At 44.8% G+C, this 25,041-nt stretch overlaps 1 protein-coding gene across 1 annotated transcript in view; it reads left to right on the forward strand.

Moving 5' to 3' along the window:
• Positions 1 to 25,041, forward strand: part of Rcl1 (RNA terminal phosphate cyclase like 1) — a 45,800-nt gene that overhangs the window by 14,985 nt on the left and 5,774 nt on the right. Inside the window, exons 2-8 of the mRNA XM_038324874.1 lie at positions 2,608 to 2,679; positions 5,206 to 5,381; positions 8,205 to 8,279; positions 8,765 to 8,889; positions 14,385 to 14,510; positions 17,183 to 17,339; positions 20,317 to 20,420. Coding sequence (XP_038180802.1) covers positions 2,608 to 2,679; positions 5,206 to 5,381; positions 8,205 to 8,279; positions 8,765 to 8,889; positions 14,385 to 14,510; positions 17,183 to 17,339; positions 20,317 to 20,420 — 835 coding nt within the window. The remainder of the gene's footprint in view (positions 1 to 2,607; positions 2,680 to 5,205; positions 5,382 to 8,204; positions 8,280 to 8,764; positions 8,890 to 14,384; positions 14,511 to 17,182; positions 17,340 to 20,316; positions 20,421 to 25,041) is intronic.

Genomic DNA, 25,041 nt, shown 5'->3' on the forward strand with positions numbered 1-25,041 from the left:
GAGTTTCAGGACAGCTAGCGTCACACAAAGAAACCCTGTCTTGAAAAACAAAAACTGGAAACTTAAACCACTGGTTGGTTGGGGTCTACTGTAGTCCATTCTGTTATTAAAAGGGAGTGCTGACTGAGACCGTTCAACTGCTTGCAGAATCCTTCCTTCTGAAGTACAAGTTCAGGTTTCCTGGGGGAAAGGCTTGGTTGTGAGGTGTTAAGTGGAGAGGCAACCTCGTCATGATGTGGTTAAGGACATAGTCTTTAGCAGAAGGCAGGCTCAAATCCTGGCTCTGTGGTTGCTGTCATTTGAACAGGTTAGGCTAGTTGGCAGTCCGGGTTCAGCCTCTTTTTTCTTTGAAGTGGTAATGACGCCATTGCATTGTGATAATGAAGATTAAAGGGTGATGTGTGGCTGAAAGTAAACCTCTGGTAACACCAGTAAGTTGTGTTCACCATTTCTGTCTGTTTTAAGATTTAATGGTGTCTTTCTGACTTTTGGCTTGGTGCTCTTTATATAGATTGGAGAACCTGCTGTGTGAGGAGCTGTGGGGCCACATGGAGTAGCAGGGCAGGACGATGGGAGCCGCTGAGACCCATGACCTGCTCTCCCTTTGGGGTCAGTTCATGTGACTTCTGGGATGCTGGTTCGTTATAGGGGTGGAGTCTGTCTAGGAGGTTAAAATTAGAGGAGAGGCAGGGAGAAAGTTCTTCCTGTCTTCCACTCTGCTGGTGGCTTTGTTTGGTCTCACTGAGGAGTTGGCTGTCCTAGAACTCACTCTGCACCTAGGCTGACTCCAACCTCACAGCAGTCCTCCTGCCTCAGTCTCCCAAGTGCTGTAATTGCACTCGTGAACTCGCTGTGCCTGGCTTTTGACAAGTTATTTGGTTTTAGATAATATCTATTAAAGCAAAATTGAGAGGCTAGGCTGACTGGTCAGCAGCTAAGGGGACTTGCTGCTCTTGCAGAGAACGGTGTTTGGTTCTGAGCACCCACATGGCGGCTCACACTGTCTTTAACTCTAGTTCCAGGTGATCTGACATCCTCTTCTGGCTCCACGGGAATGCAACACAAACCAGGTTCATGTACATACATGGTGCAAAAGCCACACATACACATAAAAATAAATGCTTAGAAAGAAATTAAAGAAAATTTGAGCATAAAATGTAAACATTTTATATAAAATTAAATTCTACCCACTCTTATCAATATAAATCCATTCATTAACATTCTTTTTATGTATTTAAAAATAGATGGTAGTAATACTTTATGTTCAAGTACAATTTTAAAATATTTAGTTTTGCAATGTGTGGGTAGGTTTGTGTGCATGTGAAGGCTGATGGTTGACATTAGGAGTCTTCCTGGCTCACTCTTCCCCTTACATATAGTTAGAGGCAGAGCTCTTAGCTGAATCCAGAGCTCACTGCTTTGGCTATTCTAGCTTGCTTGCTCTGGTGACCTGTTTCCATCTTGCACACTCTGGGATTACAGGTGGGTTCTCACCATTTGCACAAACAGACCTGAACCTGGTGCTTGCTAGAGCAAGCACTTCACCTACTGAGCCACCTCCCCAGACCCTCAAATATCTTCAGTAAAAAACAAAACAACAACCCCCTCTCCCGAACTGAACTTTCCAGATAGCTGTAGATCAGAAAGGGAGAGAGGGGGAAAAAGGGAATTCCTCATCTGTGAAACGGAAGGTGGCCTCTACTTAATCTCTTCCTAGACATTCTGTATAAAGAACAACGTTGGTTTTAAGACGTTCTGTGCTTTCTGCCCTTTCTTCTTTGGCACACTAATTACTTTTCAACCGTCATGATAAAGCAGCGTGGCCAAAGCAATTCAGAGTATTTGGGCTTAACAGTTCCAGAGGGGTGAGAGTCTTGTCATGGGAGGCATGGCAGCATGCAGCAGACATGGTGGCTAGGGCCGAGCGCTGAGAGCTCACAAGTTGAACTGAGCTGGAAGCAGAGAGCATGAACTAGAAATGGCACAAGTATTTGAGCCCTTAAAGCCCTTCTCCAGTGATGTATTTCCTCCAACAAGGCCGCACCTCTTAAACCTTGCCAAAAAGGGCCATAAGTGTCCAAATGTCCAAATGCCCAAGAGTATGGATATGAGGGACATTTCTCATTCAAACCACCACATTTGGTGTGCCCCCTTGAGGTTCTTTATAGGTTGGGTAGTTTTGAGGCAGAGTCTCATTATATTGCCTTGGAGCTCACTGTGTGGATAAAGCTGGCCTTGAACTCTGATCCTCTTAGCCTCTCAAGTACAGGAGTTAAAGTTGCGTGCTGTCATACCAGGCTTTTTTAATAGGTTCTATGTGGGTAAAGTGAGCATCCTATTAGATTGATAGAGTGCTGGGTGTGTGTGTGTGTGTGTACATGTACACACACACACACACTTGCTGTTGGACGTGAGAGCTGAATTGCTCTCGTCAGTGCCCTTTCACTGCCTCGGGTCCCTCAACCCATGATTGATCTGTCAGCCAGTTCCAGAAGGAACCTCAGATGTGACGCCAGAAGCAAAGGCTCCTCTTCTCAGGACCTGGATGAGACCTGTTCTCTAGAAATGGTGCCTGACGGAAGATTTTATCTTTTTTCCCCCTCACAGATTTTGAAGCAAGCTTTATAAGACTGTTGGACAAATTAACTAATGGTTCTCGAATTGAAATCAACCAAACAGGTAAGCGTCTTCCCTCTGTTCCTAAAAGCCATTACATGTACTACATAGGCATTCCTCTGCTTCTCATTTGAATGGTATAAATGCTGGATTATGTTGAAACCACTTTACTAACCATTTTCTGTTATCTAAACTATCATCTGAATGTTTAGAGAGGACCTTTTGAAACTAACCTAAGAGAGTGCTAAGTGGAGATTGTAAGAAAAGTTCATTATCCTGAATCATTAATATATTAGTTTCAAATGGAAAGACCCAGCTTGTTTATGGTATACACATATACATACATATATATATATATATATATACACACAATTATACCATAAGTACAAGCATAAATGTATGAAATCTCCCAATTCTTAAGAGGCATAATAGAACTAAGGCTGTAGGTTAGTGGTATAGTGCATGCCTACCTTGCTTAAGGTCTTAGGTTCAATCCTTAACACTGGAAGAAAAGAAATAAGGGAAATACACTTGATTTAGAGAAATGGACAAGTAGCCATTTCAGACAAAAGCGAGCATTTAGTTCTTCATATACTTGCCATATATGTAAGCATTCTGAATTTAGTATGTACAATCATGTTGAATTCTTACAGCAAACTCCCAGATATTCTGTATTTTAGGTACTGAAGTCTTTATTTTAAAAATTTGATTCAAATTTATATAAATAAATTTCAAGAAATTTGACAATCCCTTTGTTAGAGCCCGTGTCGCTCCAACACAAAAAACTATCTTCCCTAACTGGACTGGTACGGAGACGCAAGGAATAATCAGACACAACTTACATGGTCATCATTGAAGGGCATCTCAGGGTCTTTTCTCCTGACGATCTCCCGTGTTTATTTTCTAATCAACTTTTATACCAACACAAACTGAGCAGGAAAATCATTAGGCTGTCTCCTAGGTAACCAGGTGAATGGCCTTTTGTCACGTCCACATCTACCTGTTTGCTGAGTATGCTAGCTGTCACATAGGCCTGAATTAGCATCTCTATAAGATATCCTCCAAATTACAAAGGAAGGAGCACCAAACATCCTGTTAGGCAGAGACGGCTTGTCTGCAGAGCTGCTACGCAACCCCCGGCGCCTGGGTGCCACACCATACAGAAATATGGGCATACACCCCTTCAGCTCCTTCCTCTTCTAGACTTTTCCTTTAGGTAGTCTGTAAATGAATTATGCATATTTGTTTCCCAGTCGCTCAGATCCGAATAATCACACAAAACTATATTAATTATAATACTGTTTGGCCAATAACTCAGGTGTATTCCTAGCTAGCTCTTACATCTTAAAATAACCCATTTCTGTTAATCTATATATCACTATGAGGCTGTGGCCTATGGTAGGTTCTAGTATCCCTCTTTGGCAGCTACATGGCATCTGCGTGACTCCGCCTACTCTCTATATCTCTGTTCGGATTTCCTACCTGGCTTTCCTCTGCTAACTCATTGGCTGAAACAGCTTTATTCATTATCCAATAAAAGCAACACAAATACAGAAGACACTCCGCATCAGCAGTCCTGTCACGGTTCGGCGGGACTGTGCTCTGCTGTTGTGCTGTCCTGTGCTGGGCTCCCTGTATTATTGTGGGTTATGGTTTAGTACTTTATTGTGTAGATGGGGAGTCATTATTAACCACCCCCTCTTGATTACATTTGAGTTCCTTGATGGTTTTTCCTTTTTTGTTTCTAGAACCATTATCCACATTGAGTAGGAAGTAGGGCAGACACTGGTTGACACCATGAACTATCCACCTACATTCCACAAAGGCTTCTTAACCTTTCCTGGATGCTGACTCTCTTAAGGAAGAAGGCAAATTTGGAGTCACAGGTGTCACTGTACCATGTAGATGTGTTGACCTCTGTCTGCATTAAGCCACACCTAATGGAGAACTGTCCTCAAATGATATGTCCACCTGCCCCTTTCTAGCTGTGCTCCCCTTGATAAATGCTGTATGAATATTTTTTTGATTGCATGAATATGTGAAAAACTGAACTAGGGTAATGATGAGGGTCCACTGACAGAATAAGTTGAGATATTTCACTAACTAATATCAAATTAAAATAGCTACCTATTTATTATACTGATGGTATTCAATATTTCAAGAACCTGGGTTATGTGCGTATTGTGTTTGGTAACTGGGGTGAGTGACAGACCTCATTTGAGGGGCATGTGTAGGATGTAGGCCACTGGTGCGCTGAGACATTGGTTCACAGATGGATGCAGGCAGCATCTGAGTGTACTGGAAGCTTGGTGTCTGTCAGGAGCTTTCTGTGCTCCCCTGTGACTATGGCAGCTTACATGGCGCAGGGAGAAGTTTATATATTACTGGTATTAAAGTATACCCACAGTTCATTATTGTTCAGAGCCTAGGTGGTGGTGAGTCAGCTTTGATATAAGTTGTGGCCTCTCAGGAATGACATTGGAGGTTCCTGGAGGTCTTGATCAGATTCCCCTTAGAAGTCACTGTGTTTGTTGATGATTAATTTTGTTTCTGCTCCATCGTTTGTTCTTTTGTTCCTCTCGGTTTAAGGAACAACCTTGTATTACCAGCCTGGCCTCCTGTATGGTGGCTCTGTGGAGCATGACTGCAGTGTTCTCCGTGGCATTGGCTATTACCTCGAGGCTCTGCTTTGCCTGGCTCCATTTATGAAGCACCCATTAAAAATCGTCCTGCGAGGAGTAACCAATGACCAGGTTGACCCTTCGGTGAGTATTGATGTCAATGCAGAGTGTGATTTTGTTTTGTCCGTTGTCACAGCCCAGTTTCTAAGAAAGTCTCTTGTAAGTACAGTTTTGTTTTCGTGGGGATTTCTCTTGCTGCTTGACTTGAGATGCAGAGTTGGTTAACTTATTCCAAGACACAGCTGGGTTAAGACCTGTGATCATCAAGGTGGAGATGATGGCTAACATTCACGTGCCTTTCTCTGTTGTGTCTGTGGACCTGCAAAACAGATGCTTGACATGAAACACGGCCCCGCTTGCTGCAGTGTGGGAGTCTGGGAAGGTCGTGTGAGCACCTGAGGCTATAGGGCAGGACATGACATCTGGGCTCTAGAGGCCACTGTATAACCCTGTAACATCTAGGCCTCTACCATTAACTCAAGGGCTTTTCACATAAGTTTCAGGCCGAGTGGACATGAGGGTGGCAGAGGGATGTGCGAGTGTTGGCAGTTGTGGGAAATAGCTTCTCCCCAAGCATGCTAATTTTCCCATAGATAGGAGGAAAATGGTTTAATACCTAACAAAAATTTTTATTTTGCTGACCACGGTTGTCACACAGTTTGTGTTAATGTCTTGTGGGGAGGGAAGGCGTCCACACTTTAGGACCCCTTGCTGTCTGGAAGAGGCTTCATACGGCGGACGGCATGCAGTCGTCACCGAGGAGGCGTCTGTTGTCTCCGTAGATACAGGCCACGCGGTCTTCTGAGGGCAGCTGCAGGGTGCTGTGAGCCTCCTGACTGGAAAGGAACAGTTAGTTAATGGTGACTGCTCATGCTTACCCAAGTTCCCACTATGGTCCCATTATGTAATGTGTTTCTGGGCAGTTGAGGACTTACTTATTCCTCAGTTCCTGGAAACTCAGCTACGTGGACTTCACAGGACGCTGACTACAGAGCAAGATCCGCCGTTTTCAGCTGTGAGTGAGAGTGCTCTGTCACCGTGTAGACTTCATAGTCAGTGCTTCTTGCCAGTCTCCCACATTGTCCGGAGAGTCTAGGAAATGGTTCCCTTGGCTAAAATAGGACAGGAGGCACCGGCACTGTTAGAGTGTAGGTAGGTAAAGCGTCTCAAATAATGGTAAATGCCGGCCTGGGACTCCAGCACTGTGCCCTCCCTCGGTTTCATACCCATTCTATAATTGCTAATGCTCATATACACTGATCTATATAAGATTTAAAAAGCACTTCATGTATTAGTAAGAACGATCAGTTGATGAATTAATTTCTCTAGAAACAGTGCTTTAACCTTTACACAGCCTGCTGAAGCAGATCTGTTCTCATAGGGGATGCTTTATTTTTGCCAGCTATAATGATAATGACCTTGTTACCTGACTAGACTAAAACAGAGGTGCCTGCTTTGGGGAAAGAGTAACTTCTTCAGCCTGCGGGCCCCAGGCTCCTTTTCTGCTCTCTTCGCCTGTGGCACTGCTCTCTGCACAAAGAATGGATTTCATGACTAATTAATTCTTCCTCATTCTCTTGGGGTATGTAGCTGGAAACTGGAGGGCAGAAGCTGGCCCTGACAGATGTGCAGCGTGGAGAGTCTGTCTCATTCCAATGGGCTTTGCTACTACAAAGTACCTGGGACTAGGTAGCCGGTAAATTAAAACTCTTCTCTCTAGAAGCTGGGAAGTTCAGGAGATGGTGCACTTTGTGATGTGGTGGAGGGACATGTGAGGAATTGCACCAAACCTAACCTTGTATAACAACTTTGTTTCAAAGAGAAATAAGCCACTTTCCTGATACTGGCCATTGTCTGTTAATGAAGGCTACATCTGATTTACTAAATCGCGTCTAAAAGGGCCTATAAGTGTTACAATGGTTAAGTTTTGGAGGAGACTGTCAAGATAGGTCAATTAGGGAGAGTTACTACAGGAAGGGAAAACAGTCACAAGGTTTTAGGGAAACTCTGGAATAGACTAATGTTTAGGTGTGCATAAGGGCACTATATAGTTTCCTACAAGGACACGTTTCTTAGGATGTCTCCGATTGTTAAGTGATGCGTGCCTCTTACATTTGTGGATGTGTTTACCATTAACATTTAATTAAATTAGCTAACCTTTAATAGTTTTGCTGGATTCTGCCCCTGCAAACCCCATTCATTCTAAATGTGTTCCTAGGCCTTCTACAGCTTTCTACTTCTGACCACCTGTCTTCTGCTCTTGCAGCTTCATTGGAGGATAACTGTATTGAATCAGCCTGTTAGACTGTGGCATCATGGAGATAGCAAGGCCTGACACCTGTCTTAGGAAAGGGAATTTAAACTGCTGTGATATTTTTGACTGGGATCATGTAGCTCATCAGAGGCTGAGCTTGGGACCAGGACTAGTGCTTCTTCTGGTTTCTTCTGCTACCACCCTTGCCTCCTCTCGTAGTGCAGCCTCCCCAGGCCCTTTGGATATGGATCAGATAACAATAATTAGCAAAATCCTGCTGTGAACTGTCAGTGCTTTTGTAATTAGGCTTCATATTCCGCCTAAGCCCTCACCATGTGAGGTGAGCACCTGTATCAGAATTCTTAGGTCCCAACATTGAGGAATTCATTTCGTTTACTCTGACCTGGAGAGACAACGGCTCTAAGTGTTAAAAAGAGTATGCATATATATTGGGAAAACATTAATATATTGATGTTAAGATAATATTTATTAATAAACTAGTAAATAATGCCATGTGATACCTATGAAAATGAACAGAGATCCCAGTTTGTTTTCTGTGAGTCACAGCTGTCTCTTGAGTTTTGTTTGCTTCTTGAATTCTTATGTACACATTCAAAATTTAATTAAAAATTCTTCTTTGAAATAACTTGTAGGTTGATGTTCTTAAAGCAACAGCACTCCCTTTATTGAAACAGTTTGGGATAGATGGAGAGTCATTTGAGCTAAAGGTAAGAATGTGTGAGCTGCTGGCTGTATATACCTAAGATTTTTTTTTTATTTAACTATTTGGAAGAAACATGTCACATTTCAGATCATCATATATCATGATGATTTACAGGAGTGATGCTTCGAACCTTGAACTGAAAGAGACCCTTTAGTAAATAATGGCACCCTTTAATAATGACCATGGCACCAGTAGCCAGTGGTCACATGATACTTACTCTGGAGTAGGTGTGTTATAAACACTTTACTGTACTGAGCTCTTCACACCACATCGCAGCTCTTGGTTAGCCGAGGACTAGAACTACATGGAGTCTTTCCCTTGGACTCTTTTGTCTGAGTCACCCTGGCATAATTTGTGACCCGGAGGTCCTAAAAATCCTTGGTGTCTTCAAAGCACAGTGGGAATGATTTAACCTTCCTGGGTTTGGTGTCGGGAAGCCACGTTTTCTGTGTCTACACTGTCCCGTGTCTCCCTCATTGTTTTGTGCAGATCTTGCGACGGGGAATGCCTCCTGGCGGAGGAGGCGAAGTGCTTTTCTCATGCCCTGTAAGGAAGGTCCTGAAGCCCGTTCAGCTCACAGACCCAGGGAAAATCAAGCGAATCAGAGGGATGGCGTATCCTTTGCGTTGGATCCTAAGTCTTTCTTGCCTCGTGGAGTGAACAACTCCACTTGTTTCCACTATTTGCATCTTAGACAACAATCTCATAAAAGCTGGTGATCCGGGACAATGGAGGATTTTGGGGAGGCTGGGACCATAGAGCTCTGTTGTGTTGTGAACGCTTCTTCTGTGTCCTATGGGGAAGATCACTTTATGCACCTCAGTGTTAAACTTCAGAATATTTCAGTTAACTATATCCTGCTTTGCAGATAAGGGAAACTGTGGTATAAAAGCACTGTTTTGCTAATAATGTCACTTAGCTAATTGGCACATCTGGGATTTAAACCTTGTCAGTAACCCCAGGCTTTTAACCTCTACATTTTTTTCCTGGAGAAAGGCAGGGACATTTGAAAGAGTCGTAGAGGCTTGTGAAGTAGGTAGAGCAAGATAGGGGCTGCTTCAGTGAGAAAAGGAGCCTTTGAGAGGAAGCGGCACTCTGGGGCATGGCTAGCAATGCGGGCCAGCAGGACTTGGGTGGTCAGTGGCCGTTGATGCACACAGTGGGGTAGGAATTGAGCAGGAGCCGGTGAAGAACTGAGGGCCATTTTCAGCAGTTGGTCTTTATTTAAGTGATTTTCATCTGGAGAACAAATTTGCATATTAGGAGAACAACTTCAGTGGTCATGTAAGAGCTTCGGTGGAATATTTGGAGAGTATGGTTGTGGAGGAAAATCACCTAATGGCAGCCACTTAGTGGTAGTGGTGACAGAAGTATTGTGCCCTCCAGCAGGGATGGGCGAGAGCTGCTACTGAGAGAGAGGCTGTAGAGGGAGAGCACATGGCACACACGGAAGAGGATTGAAACATTGGGAAGGGCTTTGATGCTTCTCACTGAGGCTTACGGGTAGAGGTGTTTGCTTTGACAGTAGCTACAGCAGGATGTAAGGGGGCGAGGGTGAGTTCCGGGTTACACATGCTGAATTTGATAGCTCCAGTGAAGTGAGTCTAGAAAGGACATTGGAATTGAGGATCTGTAGCTCTGGGGCAAGATGAGGGCTAGAAGTGAATGCTTTGAAGTCAGTTGTCATGAAGAAGGCAGAGAGGAGACTGGAACCCCAGGAGGCTGGCAGAACTAGAAAGTAAAGACTGGACCTCCTGGAAGCCCAAGCCAGCACCTGCTAAGGTGCTGAGGAGTCAGTCTTGGCAGGGGAAAACTGAGGCCTGGAAAGAGCTTTCTTTAGAAGTGATGGAAGCGGAGGACACACGACCTGTTCTGGGTTGTGGGGGGACGGAAGCAGCTGTGTTAGAGTTGTTCTGTGCAGTATCTCCACAGGAAGGATGAGGGGAGGGCTCCGTGAAGAGAGCATGCAGAATACTCTCCCTTTTGAAGACAGGTTGTACCTAGGCAAATGGCTTGCCTTGCAAACATGACCTGAGTTTGGGTCCGCAGCTATTGTAGTGGCCTGTGTATAGCTCTGCTACTGGGAAAGCAGATACGGGATCACTGGGTGTAGTTGGTTATTTCACTTTTTTGGCTCATTGCTCTTTCGGGAGGCCCACCACCCAGCTCCCAAAATAAATACATTGATTCTTACTCTGTGACTTGCTCTGTAGCTGGTGACTGGTCCCTGAAGTCTCCTCCTTTTCTCACTCCTAGATCTCTCTTCCTTGATATCTCCTTCTTTTTATTCTCTCTGCCTGCCAGCCCCACCCATCCTTTCTCTGGCCTAGGTACTGGCCCTTCAGCTGTTAGAGAGGGCAACCTGGTGTTTTAGATAGGAAAGTAATACAGCTTCACAGAGTTGGACCAGTGCAACATAATGCAGCACGTCTTTGCTTCACTAAAACAAATGTTCCACAGCATGAACAAATGTAACACATCTTAAAATAATATTCCACAATACCCAGGGCTTGCTAGCCAGCCAGCCTGTCCTAATTAAGGAGCCCGGGGTTAATGAGTCTGGTCAGCGCCTGGTATGGATGGGATTGGAAGGGAGTTTTGGATAAGTTTCAGGTTAAGGTAAAAGGGGGATGTGGTAGTGTTCCTGGGGTTGTCTCTGGCCTCCACATGTGAGTACACACGCGAGCACTGCTGCAGAAACAAACTAGAAAGGTTGTTCGTGATTTGAGCGTTCTGTAAGCTGGAAAAAGTGAATTTAGGTGAGGGGAGTCTGGGACAGAGTGACAAGATGATTCGGATCCCAGGGGCGGGACTTAGTGGTTCTGCTCGCTGCTGCTCACCCATTCGTTGGTTGACTCATGCACCAGGCCTGTTCTGTCTACCGCATGGACTGTCATGAAGTTACCCGAGGTAGGGATGTGCAGTGTAAGGACTGCAGGTGTAGGTATGCCGTCGGTAGGTGGTGGCTTCTCTTGTTCATAGGGTGCATGTTCACATTGACGAGCATACAGCAGGGTTTGTTCAAGGTAGAACTTCGTGGAGGTGGGTAGGAAGGGTTGGGATGAGTTTTCAAACTGAGATGTGCTGAATTGAGGCCAAAGACGGGACGGGGCGGGGTTGGAATAAAGGTGTGACAGGAATGGCAGAGGTGTGCTGTCACAGTGTGGGGCAGTGACTGACGATGATTAGAAGACGCGGGGAACAGCTGCAAGGGTTCAGATGAAGTGGAAATTTTTTCATGATGGCAACCTGGCAGGAGATGCCGATGAGCAAGAGAGCCTGTTTTCTCCAGGGATGGAGCACCTGGCAGAGGCGGGGTGGAGAGGCAGGGTAAAGCACTTGCTAGGATGGGCATCACTTAGTGAGGTGGCAGAACCCACACTTTCTGGAGAAGGCAGAGGTCAAGGGATTGGAAGCCTGAGATTGAAGGTCAGGCCCGGCGGACATAAGTGTGTGTGCTTTAAAGAACAAGGGATCGAATGGAAGAAAACTGTTGGTGTTATGTCTCGGGAAGTGGTAAAGGTGGAACTTTGTCCTCCCTGACTTTCCCTTGCTCCTGGTGCCCTGGGTCACATTCCTGTCTAGACCAAACTCTCTAGCCCCCAGTTATCCAAACTGTCATTTACCAGGCCGCTCAAAGCAATGCCGGCTTGCTTCTCTACCTTGCCTGTTTCAGAACCTGAGGAAAAGCTGTAGTTAATTCTGTGGGTTTTGCTACTGTGGGCTGGTTTGGCTTGGACTGAGTGCCTCCTTGTTCTTGCATTGGGAGATCTGTGGTTTTAACTGGTACCTCCTCATCCCCCTACCCCTAACCCCCAGTGCTGCTTTTCCCTCTTTGAGGTCCGTGATTAAGTAGACAGGTCCTGGGAAGGAGCTGCTGGTGGCCCGCAGCTGTGACTACAGAGTAGTCCCCTTTTAGTGACTGCCTTCTGCCCACTCGCGTTCTCTCTGTTTCATGCTGCTGATCCAGAGCTCATGGTTCCGTGTGGAGGAGTTAGGTACAGAAGCTTGGGGACGGGCAGGAGAGCCTGGTGGGTTGGGAGGACAGGCAGAGCTGGGGAGGTTGGGATTTGTGGCACAATCTGACTGTTTCTCCTATCAGTAGAGAAGCTAGTTTGAGTCTTTTGGTCTTTTTCTTTTTCATGTGCCACACATGTATGTACGTGCAGTACACCTCAGACACAGCCTCCGCTTGTCCTCTGTTTTCCCTGTCTTGGGAGGGGTAAGAGGAAGCTGGCTTGTTTTTGTTTTTTTGTAGTCAGATCTCTTTAGCTCTGAGCAAGGGTCTCTCTTGGTTCTACATCCCAAGGGCTTACCCTGTAGTAAGCGCAAGAGCTAGGACTTAAGGCCCCATCACAGGGTTGACTTGAGCATACAATAAGGAGATATGTATGTGAAAGAGCTTTGGGATCCATGAGTACTGTGGGGTTGTCTCGGGGTGGGGACATCTTCTGAGCTGTCCTAGGGAGAGTGGTTAGGCTCCGATTCCAAAAAGATGGCACCCTCTTAGTCCAGAGACTGTGACAGCTAAAGTGTTTGTCTAAACTGTCCAAAGTGCATTCTGGACAGAGACATGGTGATGAAACTGGGCTCTTTGTGTACTGAAAAATCCCTTTTTCTGCTCTTTCTCCATTTTGATTTGTCCTTTGAGTCAAGTCAAATATTTATCGGATGTTTCTGAGTACAAAAGTGGAACTGGAGAGTTGTGTGGGACACGGCAGTAAAGCCCCTGCCCGCATGCAGCAAGGGCAAGATGTGTCTGAAGGGAAACGTGGTACGTTCAAGTCGGGTGCTGGCTGGAGGGCTGCACGCAGGAGGTATCTGTAGACTGAAGAGTGACGGACGGCAGCTGAGGTGAAGACTGGGTGGATGGAGATAGGCGGCAATTCCAGTTTGGGGTGAGCAGGCTGGACAGCAGGATCCAGGAGGGTGCTCTTTAGCAGTGTTCGGACCCAGACGGAGAGGAGCTGGTCAGGCCAGGCCCCGTGCCAGCATTTGTTTCTTAGTTCTAATGAAAATTGTCTTATTAATAGTAATTATTGAACAGCTTTGTGGGAATGGGCAGATCACACTGGAGTCCATATGGATTATCATGGTGGTGGGAAGACAGCATGTTTTTGTTCTCATTGCTTAGTCCTGCATCTGTATCTGTATATCAGCTCTAGAGAGGATACACCGCACCTTGGAAGCAGGGTCAGGGAGAGTCTGTCTCTGTTACAAAGTTTTAATTTGGGGTTATGGGTCCACATCCTCAAGCACTGACCCTTTCTGCTAATTTCTTCCTCCATTTCTGGGGTTCCTTGTAGGAAGCAGGGTAGTAGTTTTCTCCAGAGAGCAGCAAGTAGAGGCCCCTATGTCCTCAGAGATGCAGTAACTAACTCTTAAATAATAGAAAATTTTATTGGAAAACCTATGGTCTTTCAAACAGCAGACTTCTTGGTCTTTCACTCTCTGCTTCTCTGTCCCCTCTGTTGACATCCTGGGCAGTGGGCTGGGATTGACCCAGGGCCACCCCAGTCTGGTATCTGGCCTGACCTTATGTTCCTAGAGAGGCTTCTTATAGCAGTCTGGCTACACAAAGATACCAGAGTGTCCTCTGGTCTCCACAGGGAGCCTGGCTGTGGTTTGAAGAAGCAGACATCGTCACACTGTAGAGTGGAACAATTACAGAGAAAGGGTTGTTCAGAAGTTAGGGTTGGGCTGTAGAAGCTGACTTTTACCAAATAGATATATTTGGTTTTTCAAGACAGGATTCTCTGTGTAGTCCTAGCTGTCCTGGAGCTCATTCTATAGACCAGACTGACTTTCAACTCAAGAGATCCGCTTGCCTCTGCCTCCCTAGTGCTGGGATCAAAGGTGTGCACTACCACCATCTGACTTGACTTTACACTTTTCATTATAGGAGTCTAGATTCTTTTTTCATCATGGCTTTTAACTATTTTTTTATAATAATGAAAAATTAAGTGATGGAACTATTAAGCTAAATAATAATAGTTGGACGACAATGGGATTTGTAAATCCCAGCATGACACAAACTAGCTAGCCTTCTAACCTGCTTCCCTCTGCTCTGTCATCCAAATATCATGACTTCCTTGACCCTGGGCTGCAGGTACTCGGTGCGCGTATCCCCTCAGATGGCAAACCGGATTGTGGACTCTGCCAGGAGCATCCTCAACAAGTTCATTCCCGACATCTATATTTACACAGACCACATGAAAGGCGTTAACTCTGGGAAGTGAGTGCATTTTAAAACAGGTTGCCAAGGGAGAAAACTGCACCACTCCTTTCTGGTTTTTATTTATGTATTTTTTTCACCTCTCATTTTATTGGTTTGAATCTAAAGTTTTCAGGTTTCTCTTTCGAAAATAAAAACACTTGTTTTTTTGTTTTGTTTTGTTTTTTCTACTTGGGTTAAGATGTCGCTTTTCTTCTAAGGGGCAGCATGGCTGGTCCTCAGAGCTGTCTGAGGTGAAGAAGCGGGGATGAGTGTGAGTGAGCAGTCTGGCCTTCACACAGCCCAGTGGAAAGTGATGGTGTCAGAGGTTAGGGCTGGAAGGATGTGTACACAGAGCTGGCCCTTCCCCCGGGGGTGGAAAGGTCATTGACACTTCCGTACCTTTTGTTACTCAACCACCAGAACATTCTTCATTTACACATTGAGTGTAATGATGTATCCTAGGATAACTGTAAACATTACATTTAAAGAGAGTGTATGTGTTCTATCAATGTGTCTAGCACTCAGTGCATACGACAGAAGTGGTAACTCCTAATGTTGGCCTTTTCTTCCTGCCTTCTACCTTAGCTGTAGGTCTGGAATCGATGGGTCAGTTCTGTTTTGGAAGGGATTGGGAGGGCTGGGGAAAGATTCGTGGTAGTGAAGCTGTCTGAGTGTTCCAGGATAGTCGGTTCTGGGATCTCTTGCTTTACTAGAGTGGGCAGGAGGGAAACAGTGCAGGCCTGGAGGCTGTGCTGCCTGCCACCAGCTATAGTTTAGTTTTTTCTAGTGTCATTGACCTACCTGTCCTGGTATAGTGTCAGTTTCTGTGAGTAGCAGCCATACATATAGATCAGGGTATGGACATGATGTTCATTAGCTTCAAAGTCCATTTAGAAAGTTATGTATAAAAGCAATATGTGACTTTCATTTATGTTTAGTCTTTAAATCCCAAGTTACTGGTCATAAATCATTGTTAACTCATGTCTGGATTGCCCCAATCTGATCAAGTGGTGGAGCCACACAAGGAGGAAGGGTCATTACAATGTGGTGTTCGAGACCTGGAGCCCTGGGAACCAGCACCTCTTAGTATCATCTGTTAGTACTTAGACCATCATGCACATTAGCCCAGTGTGGTACATTTTGACTTACACAGTCATTACTTTTTTAAAAAAAAGAGGTAATAAATTATTTTTTTCTGTGTTGGGAAGCTGAGCTTTGCAAACTGCCAGTGCGATCCTCAGTGACGCCATGCGTGTACTGCCTCCATGCTAGGTGTGCAGTTCTGCCTTGAGACTCAAAGGCATCTTGTATGCTGCACTAGAATTTTATATGTGTCTCTAGTGATGAGTGATGTTTGTTAAATATGAGTCAGATGTTCTGGAACCTTGGCTTTGGTAGGTGGTACAAACCTCTGACTTAGTAGATAATTGTTTTCAAGAAGTTAAAAACTGGGCAATAGAATTCTTCCACATAGGAAGACAGTATCGTGCATGCAAACCATCATTAGCCAGCTTTGGTGGTGCATGTCTATAATCCTAGTCCTCCTTGCAGGCTGAGACAACAGGCTTGTGAGTTTGAGGCCTGCTGGGGGCTACATAGTGAAATACTGTCTCTAAAAAGAAAAATGAAATAAACATAATTATCCTTCTAGTTTTTCTGGAATCATTTTGGCCAGTGTTCTGAATATAGAGAACATTTTGAGAACAGCGTTGAGCAGTGTTAAAAAGAGGCAGCACTGTTGCAATTGTGTATGGACTGTGCCATTGAGAAAGCTTTTTGAGGGGTGTATTTACTTTGCAATGGACAAAGTTCATCTGAGCATCAAATCTGGCAGTTTTGTGGAGAGGTGCTTCTTTTTCTTGTTTATGGACTGGTTATTTATTTTCCTCTCTTCTGGCTAAATTGGTTGTCATTGTTTTGTGAGGTCAGACTCTTAGGCGCTTACCCAGCTTCCTTCCAGTTCCTGGCTGTGGAAGCTTCCCTCAGGTGCTTGCTTGTTGGATGCATGAGTAATTCAGCTGTGGTCCTGGACAAGATGATTAGGTTTTAGCTGTTATATTGTAGGAACCATGGCAGAGACCACAATGCCAGCTCGTTGACTATAGTTAGGTACATTCTCATTTTAGTGCTGTCTCCAGACAAAAGAGCAAAGGTGGAACTCCTTTGCCTTTTCTGGTTTCATTCTTATCATTATGGAAGCATCTGGTATTTCTCAGGCTTGAAGGCAGATGGTAGTAGTAAGTTCTGAATGGGCTCTCTAGTTCAGGGTCGAATGGACACTGGAGAACTTCCTTAGACTATGGAATCTGTAGGGCCTGCATTTGAGACTTACCTTTGTCACTTTTGAACAGAGTGGACCTGGTTCAGGTTGCTTATTCCCAGCATATTCTCATTTGTAAAATGAAGGCAGTGGTAACTTCTCAACAAGACTGAAATAGCCTGGTGCATGCTCGGTACCTAGAAGCCTGTTGACATTATATTCTGTGATTGTTATGAACACATTGAGAGTCTTTGCAAAGGGCAGGGAGGGAGAAAGTACGAGAATAGAAGACTAACTGGAAATGCAAACTTGCCTCTTGCCTTGGTTCTGTTTTGTGCGCCCCAGTAGTCTTTAATGAAGAAGGCATGCCCGTTGCTGTATGCTGCCATGTGTGCCTTTACTTACTCAGTGTCTGCCTTTGAATCACTAGGTCTCCAGGCTTTGGGCTGTCGCTGGTGGCAGAGACTACCAACGGTACCTTCCTGAGCGCTGAACTGGCCTCTAATCCCCAGGGCCAGGGAGCAGCCGTTCTTCCTGAGGACCTCGGCAGGAACTGTGCGAAGCTGCTGCTTGAAGAAATCTACAGGGTATGCCCCTGCCTCACAGATGCGGGGAAAGGAGCAATCTGAAGAAGGGAGCGGATGTCTTTATAGCCTTCTTTATTCCTTCTAAGCACGTACACTAGCGAGCTGTCCTGTGCTTGTGCACTAGGTGTTTAGAATGAACTAGTTTGATGGGTTCATCGAATTAGTCCATGAGCAGAGATTTGTTGAGACATAGAACAAATAGGTTTTAATGGAGACAGGAGAGAAATGGAGCAGTCAGAAAAGGGAGTGAAGTTCAGTAGGACACAGAGCAGGTGAAGTGAGATGGAGACTGGCACACTGACTTCTCATTCCCTCTTTCCCTCTCTCTATCCTCATCTGCTTTTATTTTATGTGCATGAGTGTCCTGCTGTATGTGTATGTGTGTACCACATGCATACCTGTGCCTGCAGAGGCCAGAAGAGGTGGTCAGATCCCCTGCAACACACGACTCTGAGCCACTGTATGTTGGTATTGTGGTTAATATTGGTTCTCTGCAAGAGTAGCAAGTATTCTTAACCACATGCCACCTCTTTAGCCCTGGGGGTATTCTTTTTATGCCCCCCCTTCCCCTGCACATGCACCAAACATTCTTATGGGCTCACCTTCAGATTTATCAAGGTGGAAATCTGGATTTGTACGTGGATAATTTGCAGTATCTCTAGAGTACTGAAGACCATCTAGAGAAAACCCAGGCTGTCACAGCATGGAGGAGGCTGTGTGAGAACTGGGCAGTGGGAAAGAGAGACTTCAGCTGGTTACCATTTTGCATCTGCAGTTCTCCGGGTAGGATGTAGCACTGTTGATCACAGGCACAATAAACACAATCATAAGTGAGCACACATTTCACTCTGCCATGTCTAAGGTGACTGAAAGTAAGGAGGAGGTTGTGGGGGAAGAGGAGATGCTGGAAAAGGAAAATATGTTTCTAAGGGAGCACATTATGGGTACAGTCCCCAGAATGACCACACAGTAGAGGATTGTTTAACATTGCAGTTGCTCACCTGTGCCAAGCCTGGCATTGAAACCGGCTCAGTGGTCATGTGACAGAATGTCGGCATTCTCACAGTGGCATCAGGGAGACTGAATTGTTTCAGAATTAAGTAAGCACTGGTCCTCAGTGGCTGTTTCTAACCTAATTAAAGCTGGGAGTGTCTCCTGATGTGCCTGAAGAGCATGGCATAGCCTTGTGCTTGCTGCTGGGAGCAGGGGAGGCAGGAAGTGAGGGCCTCCTCAAGACATGGCCTGTCAGGAATCTTGTGTAGCCAGGTCTGGTTCAGGCTTGTGTGTGTGTGTGTGTGTGTGTGTGTGTGTGTGTGTGTGTGTGTGTGGGCGCGCGCGCCACATCAGCTCATTTTTGATGACAGATTTAGCATTGGTTTTGAAAGACAAGTGATGATTAGATGTTTGTGGGTAAGTAATGGAGCCATCGATTCACCAGTTACTTAATCATGGTTTTATTAAATGTTCTGTCTGTACGTTGGGTTGGGTAAAGGTATGGGGATAGCTGTCTCTGTCTTGTCTCTAAAGTACTTGTTGGCTTGTATAGGTCTTCATTTCCTGACCTCGTGGTTGCTTTATCCTCTCTGACTGTGGGGACACTTCTGTTCCTTTCTAGTAGACCATGGGAGAATGAAAAACCTTGTGTTCCAGAGAAGTTCAGCAGGTGCCCATGGGCACAGCTGGAGTTTGGGTTTCATATCTCATTAATAGCAGACTCGAGCCCTGGGGTAAAAACATGGCCCACCAATTCCAGGAGGAAAATATACATCCTGGATTAGCTATTGGATTCTTATCTTTAATTGAGATCTTTTAAAAGCTATTATTGTTCCTCAGCCAAATTTGCTTTGTTTTAGTCACTAAGAAAACTTTGTGTGACTGTCTCTAGTCTTTAGTAAAAGGATGAAAATACTGCTTTTTTGACTAATTCTCTGTGTGTCTGTGGTGTGACATTTAGGTGATAAAAACCCATCTGAAGATGCTCTTTTTTTTTTAAATCAGAATTGTGAGCCTCTGACCCAGCTCCTTCTGCCTGTGGGTTACCATGCCCTGCTGGTTCTGTCCTGTTCTGTCCACTGCCCTGCTTTCTTTCCGCTTCACCTCACTTCGCACTCCCATGAGAGCTGCTCTTGTCTTCAGAGGGGCAGTCTTTCCCACATCCTCCTCAGCCTCCCTCTCTGAGTCTATGTTTCTCCCTCCAAACTTGGGCTTGGTCTCTTTCTGTCTGTGAGCAGAGTCTCTACTCTGACTGCTTACCTTCCCGGAATACAATGGTATTTGTGAGCAGTTAGAAAAGCCCCACCTCAGGTACTACTCACCTCTCTTAATCCTGAGAGTACACGTGTCTCTGTAGAGCCTGGCCGCTTCCCATTGGCTGTGAAACATTCTACCATGCTGCTCTTCTTTTCTTTCCAAGGCCTGCCTATCCCTCCAGGCCGTTTCAAATGCCTGCTCCCCAAAGCCTGCTTCTGTTGTTGGGCAAATAGTACCCATATCTGTGCCCTCACATCTTGTAAGCCTGCCATCACCCCTCATTCCATGGTATCCTGTACATGGACCCTGACATATTTACTGTATTAAGATCTCTTCAGTACCTAATCCAAGTCAGCTGAGGATGGTGCAATAGCAGCTCAGTCTAGGAAGCAGACGGAAGAGAAAAGTTTAATTTTAGTCAGGCTCAGGAAAATGGAACAAGAGCCGTGAACCAACTAGTTCTGTTCATCAGATTTCCTGTTTTGCATGGAAAAGGAGCTATTGTCCTAAAAGTTCACTGAATGAAATGAAAAATGATTCTTGTTCTTTATTAACTTGAGCAGGATGGGTTTTCAAAAGGCCTACTAACCTACGAGTGTTTGAACTTTAATCCGCTGTTCTGGAACCTCTAGTATTCTGAGTGTCTCTGCCTTCCTCTCTCTCTACCTGTTGGGTCCCCTTTTCTGGTTTGTACTATGATTAATCATTAGAATGTTTGTGTTTACAGGGCGGATGTGTGGACTCGACCAACCAAAGTCTAGTTCTGCTGCTCATGACCCTTGGACAGCAGGACGTTTCCAAAGTGCTGCTGGGACCACTCTCCCCCTACACGTAAGCTGTTTTCATTTGGCCTCATTGTTCTGTTCAGTTTGTTTTTCTGACCAACAAACTGACCAAAGCAGTGTGCCTGCTCGTATTGATTTTTAACCAGCCACACTTGTGACTGCTTGCCCGCTGGTGTCTATTTAGTCACACATGGGTTTGGGCCTGCCCTTCTTCCGTGACAGCTGTATCAGATATATATTGGGCAGATCTTGTGTCTGTGCTTGATGTTTTGTTAATATTCTCGAGATAAACTTTTATGTAGCTTGAAGTTTTTCCAGTCCCATCTTTCCAATAGCGTTCTTACTGTGGCAAATGGGCTATTTTTCCAGTGATATAACGTATTAGCTGGCTGGGAGAGATAAATTCATAGGAATGTTACCAAACCAGTTGGGAAGTTACAGAGGTGAGTTCAGGCAGTATCAGGTGGATATTAGCAGAAATTAACTGCTAAGGTATAAAAATTTGCACACTCCGAGAATAGTAGCTAGCCAGAAGACTCAACTTACAGAGCTCAAAGCGAAAGAAGCGTTTCTAGTCAGGAATAAATGATCAGGTATAGAAACAGGTTTGTGTGTGTGTCTGTGTGTGTGTGTGTGTGTGTACGTGTGTACATGCACATGTACTTACATGCTTACAGACTTAAAGATAGCTGTGGTCAGCTAGGGTGGTAAATTGGGGGGGGGGGGTGCAGGTAGATCTGAGACTGAACTGTCCTTTTTCGGTTATCATGGTACCGATGCTGTATATCTGAAAGGTACAGTACTGTGATAACTGAAGAATGGTGGTGCCATCACGTTGGGGGCGGGGATTTGGGACCTGGGAGCTTGAAAGAGATTCTTTTACTTTTCGAGTTGGCAGTGTAAGTTTTTTGGAACAGAAGATGAGAGAGAATACACTGTTTTAGCAGCAGGGGAGACTGTTAAGCAGGACCTGAAAAGCCGCACGTTATCTCTTGATAATGTGTGTAAAGTATTTCACAGGCCAGGAAACCTAGAGTTGAGCAATCTGAGTGGCACGCTAACTTTTAGTAGTCAGCATTGCTCAAAGAGAATGGTGCTGGGGCATTCAGAGAGGAGATGGGAGGTGAGCACAGCACCCCAGGTGCAGGATTCGCCTCCCATCAGGGTTGCCTGAAGCAGCTGGCGGTTGTGTGAGCATCCTGAGGCTGTCAGCTTCTTAGCTGGTCAGTGCTGTGTTCAGCTTCTGCCCCAGGGCAGTGGAGGCCTTGTGGCTCTCCTGGCGACAGCAAGAGGCACTGTCTCCAAATGTATGTGGTCCAGGGCTGGGGCCTTGGCAGAACATCATGTGAACATGGAATATATGTTTTTATCTTTTTGTTTTATTAAAGGTTTTTTAAGAAGTTGTTTCTGGGCAGTGATTCGGTTTGGCTCTGGGGTCTTGTGTAATGTTTTACTGTCTGTAGCCTCCCTGGAGACGGCTAGGATGTGACTGTTCCCCTCCTCACTATGTCCTTCACCACATAATCCTTCAGATTTCCTTCCTTCTTTCAGAAACCTAAACTTACTGCAGCTCCTGGGAAAACAGCAGTCTGCTCTGAGTGGAGCTTTAAAAGAGTAGACCAGATGGGAACATTCTGGGCTTGAAGATTTGGGCCTGAGGCTTGGCCACATGCTCCTCCCAGGGGCTTTTCACAGGCTGGGAACATGCACCACAAACCCTCCCCCGACACGCATACCCCACCTGCCCCAAGCACTTTAGTTGTAAGCAAACACAGAGGAAGGAAAGGGAGTTGTGTTCAGAAAAGACATTCTGTGCTTGGGATCCTTTTGTCCTTAATCTTGTGGGAAGCTCCAGCATCTCAGAAAGATGAAGGTGAGCATGGGCCCGCACAGGCATAATTGCCTATATCTGTTGATGAGACAGGCTCCATGACTCATCATGGGGATGAGGAGTATCATGTGCATTTTATTGTGCCATTAAAGTCATAGTAATACGGTTTTTGAACCTCGCTTTCCTCAAGGAAAGCAGAAAGAAGAGAATTCTTTTGGGAAAAAAAAATGTGTATTTCTTCTGGCAGTTTGTGTGTGTTTGATTTACAGTAGTAGTGTCTTAAGTGACATCTTTTTTTTTTCTTGAGAAATATTGATTTTATTGAGCTATACATTTTTCTCTGCTCCCCTCCCTTCCTCTGCCCTCCCCTTCAACCGTCTCCCATGGCCCCCATGCTCCCAGTTTACTCAGGAGATTTTGTCTTTTTCTACTTCACATGTAGATTAGAGCTGTGTATGTCTCTTTTAGGGTCCTCATTGTTGTCTAGGTTCTCTGGGATTGTGTTGTTTCTTTGCTTTATGTTTAAAAACCACTTATGAATGAGTGCATGTGATATTTGTCTTTCTGGTTCTGGGTTACCTCACTCAATATGATGTTTCCTAGCTCCATCCATTTGCCTGCAAAATTCAAGACATTTTTTTCTGGTGTGTAGTACTCCATTGTGTAAATATGCCACATTTTCCTTATCTATTCTTTGGTTGAAGGGCATTTAGGTTGTTACCAGATTCTGGCTATGACAAACAATGCTGCTATGAACATAGTTGAGCACATGTCCTTATGGCACGATTGAGCATCCTTTGGATATATACCCAAAAGTATTATTACTGGGTCTTGAGGAAGGTTGTTTCCTAATTCTCTGAGAAATCGCCACACTGACATCCAAAGGAGCTATAACAGCTTGCACTCCTACCAGCAATGCAGAAGTGTTCCCTTTTCCCCACAACCTCTCCAGCATAAGTTGTCATCAGTGTTTTTGATCTTGGCCATTCTTACAGGTGTAAAATGGAATCTCAGAGTAGTTTTGATTTGCTTTTCTCTGATGGCTAAGGATGTTGAGCATTTCCTTAAGTGTCTTTCAGCCATTTTAGAATCCTCTGTTGAGAGTTTTCTGAGCACCAGGACAAGAATGTTTTCTCTCTGTGTTCAGGCCCTTGTTGTGAAGTCAGGGGAGCTGTGTCCCTCCCTGCCCTGCTCTCCCTATTGCTAGAGAAGGTTGCTATTTCCATCCCTCTGTACTATTTGAGAAAATAGTCTACATGTTTGAAAAGTCTAAGATGTTTGAACTTTTTGAGACCAGACAGTTTTTCTCAGTAGAATAAATATTATTGGATATAATAGACTTGTGAAGGAAATCTCTCTTTTGAATTTGAATGTTGTTGGCTTCCAGTTGGTGACAGTATTTCTACCCTGTACCCACAAGCTTAATTTATAGTTTAGGGAGAAATTATACTTTATCTAAAAGTTGAAGTAACATCAACAAATATATATATATATATATATATATATATATATATTCATATGAGATCAATCAATCATCAGGTGTCTTAGAACGCTCAGAAATCGAGACAGACGGTCAGAGCTGGGCTTCGGCAGTCTGTGCATAGGCCTTGGAGTCCGACCTGTCTGGACTTAAGTTCTGTCTGTGCCACGCAACCCCTAGGGAGGCCGATGTTGAGCATCTCCCAACCTCTGTCGATAAGGTGGATGGTCAGGTGTTAGCAGCATTCATGGTACCACCTGACGAGCTCATCCTGCCTGGACGCCCCCATGTCTTATTCAGTTCGTTCCCCCATCATGGCACTTTGGGCACCAGGAGGTAAAATCAGCTGTCCATTAGCTACCGAGCTGTCTCTAAATCATTTACTTTTAAGATTGCAATTAACTCCTAGTCATAGTCCTTCACAAACTGTACATTCTTATTTATTCCTCCCCAGAATCGTGCAGGTAATGTTTGCTTAACAGACATAGTGTTTACTGTGAGCAGAGCACTTGTTTGATTGGTTTTTATTTTTATTCTTTTATGTTTCTGGTACTAGAGAGCAAACCCGGTACTATATGCTATTCAGCCAAGCAAGTGCTCTGCCACTCAGCCAGAGAGCCTCAACCTCCCGATAATTTTTTAAAAACTACTTCTTTATTTCCTTTATTTTTTTGAGATTGTAATAGAATTACATCATTTCCCTTTCCTGCCTCCAAACTCTCCCATATACCCTTCTTTGCTCTCTTTATTCATGGCCTCTTTTTCTATTAATTGTTACATACATGAATGTGCACACACTATTCCTAAATACATAAATGTAGTCTGTTCAGTCTGTATAATGTTACTTGTATATCTGTCTTCAGGGCTGACCATTGGTATTGGATTGGATGCACCCTTCCCTGGGGAAGACTATTTCCTGTTCTCAGTGTTCTGTAGTTGCCTCTAGCCTTTGTACAGGGCTGAGGCCTTAGGGGCCTCCCCACGCTCTTCCTCGTTACCATGTCTGTTCTTCTCCTTGTTCAGCTCATGCTTTAAGCAGTCATGTTGGTGAGACTATGGGTGTCGCTTCTGACATTTCTAGAAGGTAGAATCTCCTTTGGCTCATAAAATCTTTACACTCCCAACTCCCCTCTAAAACGTTTCCCAAGCGTTGGGTACTAGAATTTTAGTCATCTATCAGCTGGAACTGGGCTCCACAGCTCTGCTTTTTGATTCGTCATGGTTTTCTGTGATGGTCTCCATCTGCTGCAAAGAGAAATTTCTTTGATATGTGAGGACTCTGTTTCTCTCTGTGTATAGGACAGATATTTAGAATGTCGTTAGGAATTAATGCTGCTTTAGAAAAGTGGTGGTTAT

This window comes from Arvicola amphibius, chromosome 1, assembly GCF_903992535.2.
Source record: "Arvicola amphibius chromosome 1, mArvAmp1.2, whole genome shotgun sequence".
Lineage (NCBI taxonomy): Eukaryota > Metazoa > Chordata > Mammalia > Rodentia > Cricetidae > Arvicola > Arvicola amphibius.